Source organism: Ranitomeya variabilis, chromosome 7 (genome assembly GCF_051348905.1).
Source record: "Ranitomeya variabilis isolate aRanVar5 chromosome 7, aRanVar5.hap1, whole genome shotgun sequence".
Lineage (NCBI taxonomy): Eukaryota > Metazoa > Chordata > Amphibia > Anura > Dendrobatidae > Ranitomeya > Ranitomeya variabilis.
Genome location: NC_135238.1, coordinates 174,876,926 through 174,892,923, shown reverse-complemented (window position 1 = coordinate 174,892,923; position 15,998 = coordinate 174,876,926). Strand labels below are relative to the sequence as shown.

General features: G+C 40.8%; 1 protein-coding gene across 6 annotated transcripts in view; it reads right to left on the bottom strand.

The window, feature by feature from the left end:
• UBE2F (ubiquitin conjugating enzyme E2 F (putative)) overlaps positions 1 to 15,998 on the bottom strand; it is a 291,447-nt gene that overhangs the window by 57,546 nt on the left and 217,903 nt on the right. For all 6 annotated transcript variants that reach the window (XM_077272292.1, XM_077272298.1, XM_077272296.1 and 3 more), the window contains exons 6-7: positions 12,776 to 12,846; positions 6,156 to 6,213 (exon numbers count right to left, since the gene is read on the bottom strand). In XM_077272292.1, coding sequence (XP_077128407.1) covers positions 6,156 to 6,213; positions 12,776 to 12,846 — 129 coding nt within the window. The remainder of the gene's footprint in view (positions 1 to 6,155; positions 6,214 to 12,775; positions 12,847 to 15,998) is intronic.

The following is a 15,998-nucleotide window of genomic DNA, read 5'->3' as shown; positions in this document are numbered from 1 at the left end:
AAACATGGAACTTTTCAATTTACCTCTTATTAAAAATAGTCTCTGTTCTCATACAGGTTTTTCTTTTTTAATTTATAGTTAGACTGTAGAAGTGGCCAGTAACCTAGGCAACAAGTAACCTCCAGGGGTGGCCGGTATTCTAGCCAAGAAGAGTGCGGTTGTAAGCTTTTTCCAACAGAGCTTGCAAGCGGTGCTCTGAAAGCTTCAGTCACCTTTCACTATGCCGATACTGCAGAGGTAAAGCCGATTCTACTAACATCAGTTTACGCTGGTGGTCCGAACGGTCGGATAGGAACTCAAGAGACAGCAGAGTGGAGCGCTCCTGAAGGCCAGCAGATATTAGTGTGGATAAGTAGGCTGGCAGAGCAGTATACATTTTTATTTTCTCCTATACATTTCATTCCTCTGCGTCCACCCATGGACTTGGCTTGAAATCCCGTCAAATGGTCTGATCACATGTATCAGTTTTGACACAGATATTGGGAGTCAATTTCACACCAAAATCTGCATCAAATCTGGAGACCGTCTGCATCTCACGCACCATCCAGGTCTATATAAAAGGAGATTTCCCAGGGGCCGATATTGATAAATTCCTTTTCAATGCAGGACCATTACGGTATACACAGAAAAGAGAAATAAAGGGGGTAGATTCCTTGCCAGTAGGTACTATTGATTACTGGAAGTTTTGTCAACCCACACAAGAGTCTGGATCTGCTGATCCTTCACAAAAAAGGGTTAAAAAACAATTAAGCTAATAGGGGCATTCATTATTCAAGCGGACAATGTGGTCACTGTGGGACTGTTCATCAATTCACCATTAACAAGCCGATTTTGTACAGAACAAGAAAGAAAAAGAGGAGAACCTGGCCAACTGGGCAACACCCACCGAAAAATCCTCCGTATCCAATTAGTGTAGGCATGCAGAAAACTGCCCACTAAGAACACACAAATCTATTTACAATGTTTAAAGGGAAAGTGATCTAATGTTTAAATCAATTATTTATTAAACAATTTATTTTCAGAAATATACCTATACACACCCACCCAAATATACAGAGAGAGAAAGACATCAATCCTGAAATCTAGCAATTTTCACCCAGACCACTAACAATCGGCTGGCACATCCTGGTCTGTTCACATCATCATTCAGGTCTCCTCTCATTAGGATCACAGCTAAGATTACAACAACAGAGGACAAGTAGATAGAGAAGACAGGATCCAGCATGCACAACAGAGGATGGTCACAGACCATTTCTCTCTACTCACCGCCCAGATCAGAGAGCACAGCTGGAAATCTATTCTACAGAAGTTAGAGAAGATGTCTATTGGTCTATTTTAATATTTACTATGCGTTGCTTATAGAGCACCATCATATTCAGCAGCACTTTGGTTTATATGGTTGATTAAAGGTTATTTTGAAATGAAATGCTGCAACAAAAGCTCAGGCAATGGAGAGCATATAACAGGATAAGGGACCAGGATGGGGGAGAATATACCAAGATGGGGGAGTGCAACACCCCAGGAAGCCGGCTGTTACAGTGGTGTCGCTTTCCTTTCGGGGAGGGTGATGCCATGCCTGGAAGCAAGGAGGATCCCTTTAAAGGGAATCTGTCACCCCATTTTTGGGGAGCATATAATAGGATGGGAGAGCATATACCGAGATGAGGGAACATATACTAGGATGAGGGACCTGGATGGTGGAACATATAATAGGATGCAGGAGCATGCAATATGATGGGTGAAGCAAATAATAGGATGGGGGAGCATATAATACGATGAACGACCAGGATGGGGGAGCATATACCATGATGGGGGGGGGGATGTACCAGGATGGGGAATCAGGATGGTGTAACATATAATAGGATGGGAAGCATACAATAGGATGGGGAAGCATATAATAGGATGGAGGAGCATATAATAGGATGGGGAAGCACATACCAGTATTCGCTATTGAACCCATTCTACATAAGGGTGGTGAGCATTTTTATTGGTACATTTTTGTGCTATGTTAAAGGAAACCTGTGACCAGAAATAATGCTGTTAATCTGCAGGTTAATAGCACTATTATGCTTCCCGGCGCCTCCATGCCGCTGAATGTTGCAGGAAGAATATTAACTTTATTATCCTGGCAGCATTCGGTTTCAGTCATGGGGTCGGGGGCCGCACCGGTTCAGTCATTGCTATGAGACTTCAGAGCGGCTGCTGTAACCGCGTCCTCGGCCCTGACTGACAGCCAGCCGCAATGTAGAGCCAGTGTCAATCAGTACCGGGGACACGGTTAAAGCGGCCGCTCTCTATACTCAAGAGCGGTGATTGAACCGGCACCGCTCCTGCATCTATGACTGAAACCGAATGCTGGCGTGGGGGGATAAAGTTAATGGTCTCCCTGCTGTATTCAGCAGCATGCAGGCGCCGGCCAGCATACTGACGCTATTAACCTGCAGACTAACCACATACAATTATATGAAAACGTTTGGGCACCCCTATTAATCTTAAGCTTAATGTTTTATAAAAATTGTTTTTTTTGCAACAGCTATTTCAGTTTCATATATCTAATAACTGTTGGACACAGTAATGTTTCTGCCTTGAAATGAGGTTTATTGTACTAACAGAAAATGTGCAATCTGCATTCAAACAAAATTTGACATCTTTGGGAAGAGCAGTTCAAATTCCCTAGCCACACCCAGGCCTGATTACTGCTAAACCTGATCTCAATCAAGAAACCACTTAAATAGGACCTGCCTGACAAAGTGAAGTAGAGCAAAAGATCCTCAAAAGCTAGACGACATGCCACGATCCAAAGAAGGGGGAACACACTTTTTCACACAACGAATAGAAGGGGGCACATGCTTTTTCACACAACCTACATACTTATGCTCCCTCCGCTGAGCAGGATCGGTGGTATGTGCAGACCATGACCTGGATCAGCTTTGCAATATAACGCACAACAATTTAGAGTACATAGGGGCACATTTATAAGTTTATTGCAGAAGAGAACATCTTTTTTGTAATTGCAGAACTTGATTATTCCTGTGTATGATTATTCCAAGATATATTAATTAAAAGTACTTTGTTTTTTTTTCACTCGTTTTAAAGCGGCTGTCCCACAAACAGAGGAAAAAAGGGGGGGGCAAGCTGGACATAATAGATGTACTATCAAAGGAAACCAAGGGAAGGATTCTGGCAAAGTCATTTGAAATTCATTCTGAACTATGACAATTTTGTTAAATAGTCTTTCAGCATGTTGCTTCACCATTGAGACAGATTAAATAGAAAATAATTCAAGGCTCAGTGGAGCTGGGCGAGGGGCATTTATCGCAGGGCAGATAGTGAATGTGTATTCCATAAAGATCAACAATGACATTTTCAATAGATTCAAGTAGACAAAATGACTGTACTTGACTCTGGCTGCAGTCCCCAAGTGACGACAATGATATATTCAAGTTTTCAACTATGCACAAATGAAAAATCATTCTGAATGTTCCCATTAACGGATACTCAGGTTATTAGAATATGAAAAAGTGAAAAGTATTGTATTATTACGTGGGAAGAAATCACTGACATCTACAACACAATGTGTCGATGTCACGTACGTGGAGCAGAAAGCCTGTGTGAAAACAGTGAGCGACGCACCGGATAATGTAAATTATGATTCAGCCGGTATGGCGCATGCAGTGTCTCAGGTCACCGCGAATGGTGACGTGGATGATGTGTGATAATTGTCATGCTGACAGTGCTACATGCTAAGAATAAAAAGTAACACACTGTATAACAACTATCAGGCGCGGTCCAAGATCACTAACACGAGGCTCCGGAAACTGCTCAGTGAAGTCAGGGACATAGCCAGTGTACTATATGAGCAGAATTGTGTATTGTGTTACCTAATAATGCTTATATCATCATGGGGATCCTGTAGGCACCTTGATAATACACTGTGTGCACAATTATTGGGGGAATTTGTATTCTTGATGACTAATTTTATTATTGAACAACTACTGCACTGTCAGACAATCCATAAGGTTAAGAAAGTAAATTGAGCTTTTGTCTTTCTTAGGAGAACGTGAGTGCAGAACTAGTGGCCAAATATTAGTATGCAAAATTATTAAGTGCTGTGTATGAAACACTAGTGCTCCTACTTAAAGATAAGGCCGATCTCACAAAAAGCACAGACCGTCTGCGTGCTCAGAAATGGATAAAAAAAATATATATACTGTACTGATTGCACTAAAAACCTTTTCAAACAAATTTTTATTAAAGTTAATTCAAAAAAATGAAATTGTAAGAGTGACCCCCAACCTCCCAAAAAATAAGTAATCGATAAAACCAGTAAGACACTCTGCAGACTGTGACGAATCCAATGCCACGGACATGGGCGCGGTGAATCAACCTTCATTATCCATCCGTTACTTATCTTGGCAGTTAAAATATTCTCTTGCTCACATATTACCATTCAAGAGGCAAAGAACAACATTTTCCACCTAAGAAGGTTGTGGCACATTCCACCTATATACTGTAACACATCCCTTGGAACAGCTCCATTAGACGAGAGATTCTTTCATACAATACACTTAAGGCTCCCTTCACACGTCCTGATAGTTCCGGTACTAGAAAAAAGTAAGAGAATGCCAAGAGTGTGCAAAGCAGTCATCGAAGCAAAAGGTGGCTACTTTGAAGAACCTAGAATATAAGACATATTTTCAGTTGTTTCACACTTTTTTGTTAAATATGTAATTCCACATGTGCTATTTCATAGTTTTGATGCCTTCAGTGTGAATGTACAATTTTAATAGTCATGAAAATACAGAAAAATCTTTAAATGAGAAGCTGTGTCCAAACTTTTGCTCTGTACTGTATATAACAATGAAAAACATAAATTTTCCCATCTAAATTGCTTATTTTCATCTGTTAAAGGTAGAATAATAACCAAACAAGCCAAACTGTACAAAAATATTTTTTTTAAATGTCAGAAATGTATCAGTGATCAACATAGCCCCCATCTTTTCAATACCAGGCATCAGCTCCATGCATGAAGAAAGTTTCCTAATCTGTTGGCGATCAACTTTTCACAGACTCCGAGACACTGTTCAAAAAGGAGACTGTTTTCCTTCACCATAAGTCTCCTGTTATGAGATAAGATTATCTCAGCATGGGAACATTATTTTAATACATCCAATTGTGGATCTTATTTTTACTCCAAGATGTGTTGCTTACAATGTGCTTTATTAGTGGGAAAACCAATTTAAGTTACACGTTAATTTGGATAAGTTAGATGCTTGAGCAGAGAAGTGGCAAGTCTACTATAAATGTACATTCTTGCACTTGACCATAGAAACCACTGCACAGGGCAAATGCTCATTCACACTTCAATATTTGATTTTTTTTTTTCAACCGCAGATTTAACTACAGAAACCAGTGTCAGTCACCTACTGCCAAGGCGAATGAGATCCTGGAATGCATAAAGAAGCAGAAAAGCACCCGATGGGAGCATACACCAGCAAAGAAACAGATCACTTGGGAATTCTCTGTCAGTGGAAGCCGTCATGATTAGGTCACTAAAATAGTTAGAAAAATAAATCTGATGCCTTTCAAATAGTTACACCTGAAGAAGAGTGGTAATGCAGGAATTTGTTTTAAGTGTCATATTTGGAGTTGGGAATTACGTTTTCCCCTCAAATGATCAACACTGACTTTGTTAAGATCAATATTGCAGGAGAATAGGTTAAACTTCATTGCATAGTAAATGGAATCTGTCAGCAGGTTATTGCTACCTCATCTGAGAGCAGCATAATGTGGGAAGAGACCCTGATTCCATCGATATATCACCTTAGTTTACTGGGTGCAGCCGTTCTGACAAAACCAGAGCTTTTAGATGTAACAGAGCTCACAAAGCTGCCCCACCCACACCACAGCTTTCTATGTGCATTGTATAGTAACAGTGAGCAGCTTATCGGAGGAGGAAGTGTGATCAGAACAGGGTAGTCCAGCCAGTGATAATCTCTTGGTGATAAAACATTCATTGTGTAACAGCTCATAGCCTAATAATAAGTGACATACCCCTGACATCTCTGTCTCAATCCCAACCTCACACTGTCCTTAGATTACTTCTCACAGATTCCCTTTAAGTAATACAATTTTAAAAATGCACTTTTCCTTACCTTTAAGGTTCGCGTTGGGGCCCAGCCCGTGCCATCTATTGAGTGTTCTCTCAGTAAACTGAAAAAGTAAAGAATAATTGGAATATTAATGAGGAGGTCTAATTTCCAGTTATTTGAAAAAGGGTATGGGAAAGATAGATCAAAAGATAGATAGATAGATAGATAATAGACAGATGATAGATAATAATAATCTTTATTTTTATATAGCGCTAACATATTCCGCAGCGCTTTACAGTTTGCACACATTATCATCACTGTCCCCAATGGGGCTCACAATCTAAATTCCCTATCAGTATGTCTTTGGAGTGTGGGAGGAAACCGGAGAACCTGGAGGAAATGATAGTTAATAGATAGATGGATAATAGATAGATAATAGATAGATAGATACCGTAAGTACAAGTCAATATAGATAAAATAAGAGCAGGGAGCATATCAATGTTCTGTAGCTATCCTCGCCCTCCAATATACATGTGCTCATGTATGTAGTGAGTATGTAGACGTGCCCCCATAAACAATGCCAGATCAGTGCACTTCATGAACACTAGACCAGCTTCCCCTTTAAACAATGACAATAGTGTCCCTCATAAACAGAGCACCTCCATAATCACCAGAAACGTCCTGTATATAAACAACCCTAGTCGAGTACCCAACATAATCAATGCTAGTAGCATACCCAAAAACTATACTGGCCATGCACCCCATAATCTGCGCCAGTACGGTGTCTTTCGCAAATAATGTTAGGAGAGGAACCAGGTAAGTAGACCCTCAAAGAAATATACTAGAAGTTTGACTCCAAATCACTAGCATAGTCCCCCCTATGATAAGCACCACTAAGTCGAAAAGTGGAATTATGTGGGCTATGCGCGGCACTATAAGGCTATGTGCACATGTTCAGGAATGTCTGCAGAATTTTCCTCAACAAAACCAGACTTTTTCTGCAAAAATCCGCATGCGTTTTTTCACGTTTTTATCGCGGATTTTTCACGTTATTTTTTCGGAGCTTCCTAATGCAATAATATAGTGGCAAAAATGCGAAAAATCTGCAAAATTAATGCACAGATGCATGGAAGATTCGTGGAAAAAAAAGCAGCATGTGCACAAAAATTGCGGAATGCATTAAAAATGATGGGATGCTTATGTATGCGTTTTTTCCGAGGAAAACGGCCGAAAAAATGCAAAACAAAAAAAGGCGAAAAATCCTGAACGTGTGCACATAGCCTTAAGGATGCACTTAAAACCTAGTTAGATAATCAATAGAAAAACAACAAAAATTACAAGATAATATTTGTACCCATGGGTATACAGCAGAATGAGCTGAAAACACAGCCTTGGATAAAATGGCTACATTTTTACATTTCGGAGTATTCACTGTAAAATCCATTAATATGGCATATGATATTTATCTTGAAAATCTAATAATTTGTCACTACTTCTTGCACAAACAGCAATATTACGTGGATTTATATTATCAGGAGCAGAAAACTGAGCAGTGAAGACCAACTGGGAAATTTACCTTATTAAAAAGTAGATAACGGCAGATTTTGTAATAAAGTGTACCTCCGCTGAAAAATGTACTCACGGAGCTCTTAGGTCCTCACATTCAGCACCTATGTTAAACCTTTTCATTGAAGATCAGTTGTTTTTGCGGTAAATCTCGCCTTCCGAGTTCACTGACAGGAGGTTGCTATTTTAGGTCATGTTACAGATATAAGGAGCCCGATCCTGGTGACTGCTTCTACAAGCCTACTGGCTCCCATTACTCTTGCATTCCGCAACAAACCCCTACCTCACATTTATACATACATAGAGGTACATAAAACAAGGATGACGGTGAAATCAAAGCCCCACACCCGACGTGCAGTCATCATTTAGGTGTCCTACTCCGTCCCATACGGACATCAATAAAGTGTGTAAGTTATTTTACATGTAATTTTGTAATTAAAGCTTAATTTAAACACCAAGGTATATTATTCCAAGGATATCTTTCCAATGGTCATATCAGTGGCAAAAAATGGTGCGGATGTACGACAAGTTTCTACCACCAAACTTATGGTGTTAAAGGGACTCTATCAGCACAGAGTGACTATTCAAACCACGTACAGGTGTTCGGTGCTTCACGGTGGGGCCAATCACTTACATACACTTTCCCACCTGCTTGGTCACTCTGAGCTTACAGAGTCTCTTTAGATTACCGATCAGCTTGCTTCCGCATCAGTCGTTGTTTAATAATCTGTTTACACAGGAACATAACATTTCCTTTACGCACAAACCAATCTGTGCACATATGGGCTATTGTTCTCGGCAGCACACATGCTGTTTACACAGTACCGAGAAAAATAATTTTAAGTCGGTTAAAAAATAAAGAATAAGTGTTTTGTTAGTTCACCAAGTGATCAGCAGACTGTCTACACTGGCCGATTTGTCGATAATGAGAGCTCCTAGGAGCACAATACAGCCTGCTGACTCCTGGATTCCTAACTTTTTCCATCCCGGTCCATCAAAGATAATAATTCCTGACACAGCCTCAGTGACTTCTATCTTTCTCTAGTTTCCGCTTGTCCCATCTACCTCATAGCGCCATTTCTCTGCTCATTAGCACATGGTATTAGCCATGAATAGGGAAGCTATGGACCATGTGCGTCCACCACTGAAGGTGGCTTACACTCCAGCCACAGGAGATCACACGGGCATTATTACACATGAGAATGTAATCTACGTGATCTATAAAGACTAACACTGTTTATAACTTAGGTATATTCCACATACCGTATGTTTCTTCTCACACGCTCTACTTATTTTTGAACCATACTTCCCATGAGACAATCCCTTTTAATGTTTTACCTTATTTACTTTCTGTCCAGAACAATCTCTATAATTACAGAGAGATTTCTCTATGACCGGGTTAGATAATATAACCAACCATCTTACTATCTTGCACACATTTTGCTAAGAGTGACACTTATTGATTGTCCTAATGATCTTGATTTTTACGAGGGCATAATTGATAAAAATTAATAAAGTTATATTGTTTATCTTCATTTTCTGTGGTCAATTATTACAATATTTTGTCAAGGTAATTTGGCAATCTAAACAGGTCTTTAGTTAATTGATACTTTTAAGGGGTATCTGTCACCACGTTTTTACTACCCCATCTGAGAGCAGAAGGATTTAGGGGCAGGGACCCCGATCCCAGTGATGTGTCACTTACTGGGCTACTTGTTGCAGTTTTGAAAAAAAAATCCCTGGTTTTATCTGCTGCAGATCTCTGAATGCTGAGCTCTATATAACCCCTGTCATTGAAGGAAACATGAATGAGGCCAAGTACAGAGATATCCTGGATGAAAACCTCTTCCACAGTGCTCTGGACCTCAGACTTGGCCAAAGGTTCACCTTCCAACAAGACAATGACCCTAAGCACACAGATAAAATAACAAAGGAGTGGCTTCAGAACAACTCTGTGAACATTCTTGACTGGCCCAGCTCACAGTGCATGTCAGACCAAATGAGAATCATGGGGTCAAAGGAACTGGCAAAGGAGCTCAGAGACAGAATTGTGGCAAGGCACAGATCTGCCCAAGGTTACAACAGAATTTCTGAAGTACTCAAGGTTCCTAAGTGCACAGTGGCCTCCATAATCCTTAAATGGAAGAAGTTTGGGACCACCAGAAGTCTTCCTAGACCTGGCCGCCCACCCAAACTGAGCAATCGTGGGAGAAGAGCCTTGGTGAGAGAGGTAAAGACGAACCCCAAGATCACTGTGGCTGAGCTCCAAAGATACAGTAGGGAGATAGGAGAAAGTTCCACATTATCTTTACACTTGATATATAGTCCGAATGAATAGATCAGAAGTCAGATATGGCAAAAAGGGGTGTCCACCTGTAGGGACAATTATTTTTTTTTCTTTTCACTTAAATCGTGTATTTGGTGATAATACTCATTTGGATTTCAATAAAAATGTGGCACCGTTTGGCTTTTACAGAATCTTTGGTTTCCTGCATATTGAACGGTGATATAGTCTGTGGTCATAAACTACCTGAGGGGCTCAGAAAAAGACAAGAGTTACAAAATCGTGGCTAGACAATCTTAACGGATTCTAAATTAACTCATCTTCAGACAGGATGAAACACAACCTTTTTAAGACCAGTAAACACATAAAAGCCAGTGTATATGGATGAACCTCCAGCAGCTTCCGCACACCCCCATAAACTGATCAGGCGATCTTGGGATAGTCAGCTGAGACGTATAGGCCCCAGGCAGATTTTCCAAGGACTTTTTCTCTGAAATGCCAAAGTGTTTCCCGGATTGCTCTTTCCAATAGGTGGCGCTAGGGTTCTAGTCCGGTTTCTCTCTGAAGAGGCAATTTACAAATTTCATTTTCCAGAAGGAGCATGCATGACTTACAAGTCTCCTCACTCTGACATGCCAGGCCTGGATTGTCACTCTCCACAAGCAGAACCACCCCCCCTTAGATCACAGTCTTAAAGCGAACCTGTCACCAGGTTTGGCTGATATGCGATATGGCCACCACCTTTCAGGGCTGATATACAGCATTCTATAATGGTGTCTCTCCTCTTGGTCTGGCGCCTCTCCACGCTCGTTAAAGGGTCGATATTGACTTTTAGGATTGTTACATCCAATAGGTGGCACAAGAGTCCTAATCCTTTTCCTCTCTGAAGAGGCAATTATAGTAAAACATGCAAGATAGTTATAAGGCAGCCAGTTTGGGAAGCAACAATCAGCTGATCTCCCTATAAAGCAATTCACTGTGTGCAGAATTACCGGGCAATGAGTACTTTGACAGTATCATCGTTTTTAAGCAGATTTTCCAACTCCAAGCTGTATAATCCTGAATGCTTATTGGATGTTGCTGATCAGGTGATGTGTATTTATGTAATGAGGGAGGGAGCGGCCTAAGGATACAACACCCTTTTTCGAGGTATGCAGAATGATTAGGCAGCTTGTTTTCCTCAGGCAAAATGGGCCTAAAAAAAAGAGTTAACGGATTCAGAAAACGCAGAGATTGTTATAAGTTTTGACGGGAAGCAGCACTCTTGCCATTGCTCAGATATTGGGGTGTGATCATAGAACCAGCAAAAGTTTTGTAGCAAATAGTCAACAGGGTTGCAAAAAACATGTTTAAAAAGCACAACGCACATTAACTGCCAAAGACTTGAGAAGAATCGAAGCTAAGCGACCAGAAAGCCACGATCCTCGAGTGCTGTCATATTCCAGAACTGCAGCCTCCCTGGAGGCCCAGAAACACAAGGTGTTCAGTGCTCAGACATATGGCAGAGGTAAGGAGGGCTGAAACGTGACCACCACTAAGACACAGGAGGTGAAACGACGAGACTAAGCCAAGAAATATCTGAAGACAGATTTTTCAAAAGTTTTATGAACTAATGGGATGCGAGTGACTCTCGGTAGTACAGATGGATGGGCCCATAGATGGATCAGTAATGGGCACAGATCTCCACCTATACTCAGGACTCCAATAAGGTACAGGTGGGGTACTGTTACGGGCTAATATTATTCAAAATGGATCTTTTCGGGTTGAAAATGAACTCAAAATAACTCCCAAACCTACTGCCAGTTTTTAGAAAACACTTCCTTCAACCAATAGTACAGGAAAAAGTCTGCATCTTTCAAGAAAACCATGATTTTTCTGCAGGACGGTGCTCCATCCCTGAATTGAAGTCTCCGCTGCTTGGCAGTAAAGGTCTTAAAAGATGAAAGAATAATTAAGTGGCCCCTTCATCAGCTGACTTAAACCCTATTAAGAACTGTTGGGCTCTTCTTAAAGTGGAGATTTTTACGGTGAAGGAAAACAGTCACCTCTCTGATCAGTGTCTGGGAGGTTGTGGTTGGCGCGGCCCAAATATGTAATCATCAACAGATTAAAAAACTAAGATTCCCGAGGACGGGAGACTTGTAACTGGTGGGGGAAAAAGGGAGGGGATATTGATCACCGATATTTTTTTTTAAATGTCAGAAATGCATTTTTGTACATTTTGAGTTGTTTTGGTCTATTATTCTCACTGTAACGCAATTATGCAAACAAATATTAAACTTTTGTCTTTCCTGGGAGAATAAGTAAAAATGAAGTTTAACCTTTTGGATTGACTGACAGCACTGTAGTTGTTCAATAATAAAATCAATCAGAAATATAAAGTTGCCTAATAATTGTGCCCACAGTGAAACCTATTGATTTTTTTTAAAAAGGTTCTTTACCATAGATCGCTATTTTTTTTCTTGAAAATACAGAACAAATCATAAGGTATTTTGTTGTCGTGACAAAATAACATCAGAAGCCGTGATGACAGAGGCATTGCGTCGTTAGTCCGTGCTCATTAGGAAACTATTTCATGACTGCTATGGAGCGCAGCTACAATATCGGTTTCAGTGCAATCATGGTTATCTGCACAGACCTTTGTCAGTGGTTTTCCTAATGACTAGTGTCATTACAGAAAGGGGAAGGCATGCAATCAATAGGTTATAACCTTGGCTAGAACAATACGGTATTTCAGAGCTTTAAAACCAGAGTCAGCTCAAAGAGAGAAAAATGTAAAGTTAAAAAAAATAAAACATCTTTCAGAAAAAAAAAAAAAAGAAGCTCTTCTCACCTTAAACAGATTTCCCCTGTCTCCGTGATGTTCGGATGCCAGATCCGCGTTAAGCACTTCACTTTAGGAGGCTGCGTACAAAGGAGAAATAAATGTCACAATGTTAGGACTAAGGTGAGACAAAGCATCCGTCACACTCAGCGGGGTCTCTGTATGGAGCAGGGGCGACATGCCAATAATCACACTGGAAAATAAATGGCTTCAGACATTTTTTTGCTCATTGCAGTTTTATTTTTGTAATTGTGTTAGAATTGGCAAACGTTGGGAGATTACTCAGATCTAGGTGAGCCGAGGTGTGCAAAATTCACATTTCCTGCCAATAAATCTGCAACAGTCCCTAGGAGAGTTCACACAAGATTTGACTTTATGAGATCTACGATCCAGACAGATGTAACGAGCGCGTGAACACGTCCCTATGGGCCAATGTAGGGCTTGATCATCACACGTCCTTTTTACGGCTTACCTTTTACATATGGCTGCCACAGTAAACCTTAAACATTTCAAGTAGGCAAGTTTAGGACAAAAAAAAATCATCTGCAGGGTGTCTACACCGCAGAATAAGTTATCGGGGATCTTATGTAATTGTTACTTTCTGAAATCGCCGAGCACACTTTGTGCAAATATTCGTTTTGCGCATTTGAAGAATAACGCTCTTACATTTTAAATAGGGACCATAAAAAGCCATAATTACGTGATAGCACATAGGACGGTTTTGAAAATTGAAATTCAAGAACTACAATAAAAGCAAAAAAAATGAATAACATTACATTTTAATAATGTGAAGCAAAGACCAAAGAGAAACTAGAAATAATTAAAGCAAAATAAACAAAAAAAAATCCATTTTCATTTGGAAAAAAGAAAAAAGTCTCACAGGTACTGAATATGATGAGCTTTGTTGGTATTGTTAATGAAAGTTGGAAATATTAGAATCTATTCTCCTGGGAATAATGTGGAAGTCATGAAACACCAGGGCCCCCAAATGTTACTTTAGATACATGGCATGGAGAAAAGTAAAGGTATGGAGACTAATGTCTTGTATCAACCAAAAGATGGCAATATCCTTAAGAAGCCATCAATACAGAATGCTGCAGTTTTTGCCATTTTTCCTCTAGTGACTGTCAGCACCGACGTCTTTTTGAAAAGAAGGTTGAGCTGAGGACGTGAGTGAGCGCAGCTGCCAAATTCATCATAATTTACACAAAAAAAAGTGTCGTAAATTACATCAGAAATACACTCCAGTACTACAGCTCTTACGTTGATGCATAGCAGATATAACATTCACCAAACTCATCAATAGATGCACGCCTCAATGATTCTGGAGTATTTTGCAGAGGCGCCGCTTTCATAAAGAATGGAAAACAAAACATCAATTTGCATACATTTCTATGAATTAGAACCAGTATATTCTATCTAATGGAATTAAAATAAAATGTTCCAAAACCACAAGGTGTAGATTAGTGACTTGTGCAAGTTTTCTGGGAGAAAGAAAGCAAATATTGGCGGGTGTCCATTTTCCACAAAAATACAGTATCATTGATTCTGTTTCACTCTCAGCTCTTTAATAAAAAACAAAACAAAAAAATAAACAAATCCCCCAAAAAACAAATCAAAGCGCAGGTGAATTTAATCTACACCAGGTTCTGGTACAAGCCAGACAGCCCTCCTTTTAAGCCAGACAGCCCTCCTTTTACAGGAGCAGGGACAGATGGGACAAAATTATTAAAGTGAACCTGTCATTAGGCTCATCCATGGGCAGCATGAATCAGACATTGGCTTCACGACTGCAGCCAGGCATATTTTACTCTGAAACGCTGCAACATTTCATAGACAACAGTTAGAAAAGCCGGCAGGGACCATAGGGAGAGACCTCAAGTCCGTGCACCTCCCCCAGCAAAGTACTGCAGTGCGCAGGCGCCGGGAAAGGTCAGAGAGGCCCAGCACCTGCGCACTGCAGTACTTTGCTCTGCCCTCAACAGGACAGATCAGTACGCCTGCACTGGAGCCGCAGCATAAAGACCAGAAGAGGACGTCATCTGATGAAGATGGGAAGCGCCGGACGCGGACCAGCAGCGGGACCGCCCCTAGGTGAGTATAATTAACGTCTTTTTCTCATATTTTAGGATACATCGGGGGCTTATCTACAGTATTCCAGAATGCTGTAGATAAGCCCCTGATGCTGGTGGGCTTACCTCACCCCCGATTTTGGGGGTGACAGGTTCCCTTTAAGCTGCAGGTCAAGTCACTTGTGCGTAGTGACACTGAAGCGCAAGGTAAAAATAACCAAATCCTGCAACATAAACATCTGTAGTATTAGTAAAAAAAAAAAAAGGGAACCTAACAATAGATTCATGCTGCCCGAACCAAGCGGAGCATGAATCAAACACTGCTCCCACTTTTTCAGCTGTGCCAGTTCAACTCTGAAATGATACGGCGTTTCAGCAAAAACATACTTTGAAAAGGTGGCCGGCAACTATGTGTCTCTGATTACAGGTCCAAAAGACAGGTAGCCGGCAGCTTCTGTCCAGCCTGTCCCCTTCTACTGATGGGTCTCTCCCTATGTGTGTGTATAGGGGTAGACCTGTTAGCCTAATAAAAGGGGGGCGGGGAGCAGCCACCAGAATCCTGCCTTAGGCCGGGATCACACATGCGAGAAATACGACAGAGTCTCACATGTTAATACCCGGCACTGCCGCCGTCACTCAGGAGCGGAGCGTGCAGCTCCATGTTTTGCTATGCGGCCGCACGCTCCGCTCCTGAGTGATGGCGGCAGTGCCGGGTATTAACATGCGAGACTCGGCCGTACTTCTCGCATTTGTGATCCCGGCCTTAGATTAGTGATCCAATGCTCATTGTACATAATTGCCTTTTCAAAGTAGGTTTTCTCTGAAATATTGCTGTGTTCCAGAGTAAAACATACACAACTGTAATAAAAGTGCAGCCAGTGTCTGATTCTTCTTGACCGTGGCTCGAGCAGCATAAATCTACTTATCAGATTCCCATTAAAGATTATTTTTTTTTTTTTAATTCTTCATCAACAATTTTATCCCTTAAAATGCTCACTCTTCATGACTGCAGCTATTGCGCAGAACATACATCTACAGAAGGCTTAGAATTTGTTTTCCAAACCAGATACCCGCTAATTTTTTCAATGGCTTTAATTGTAAGTCCAAGGGTTACCCAGGATTAAAGTTGGGCAGAGGTGCCATGATGTTTCCATCAATCC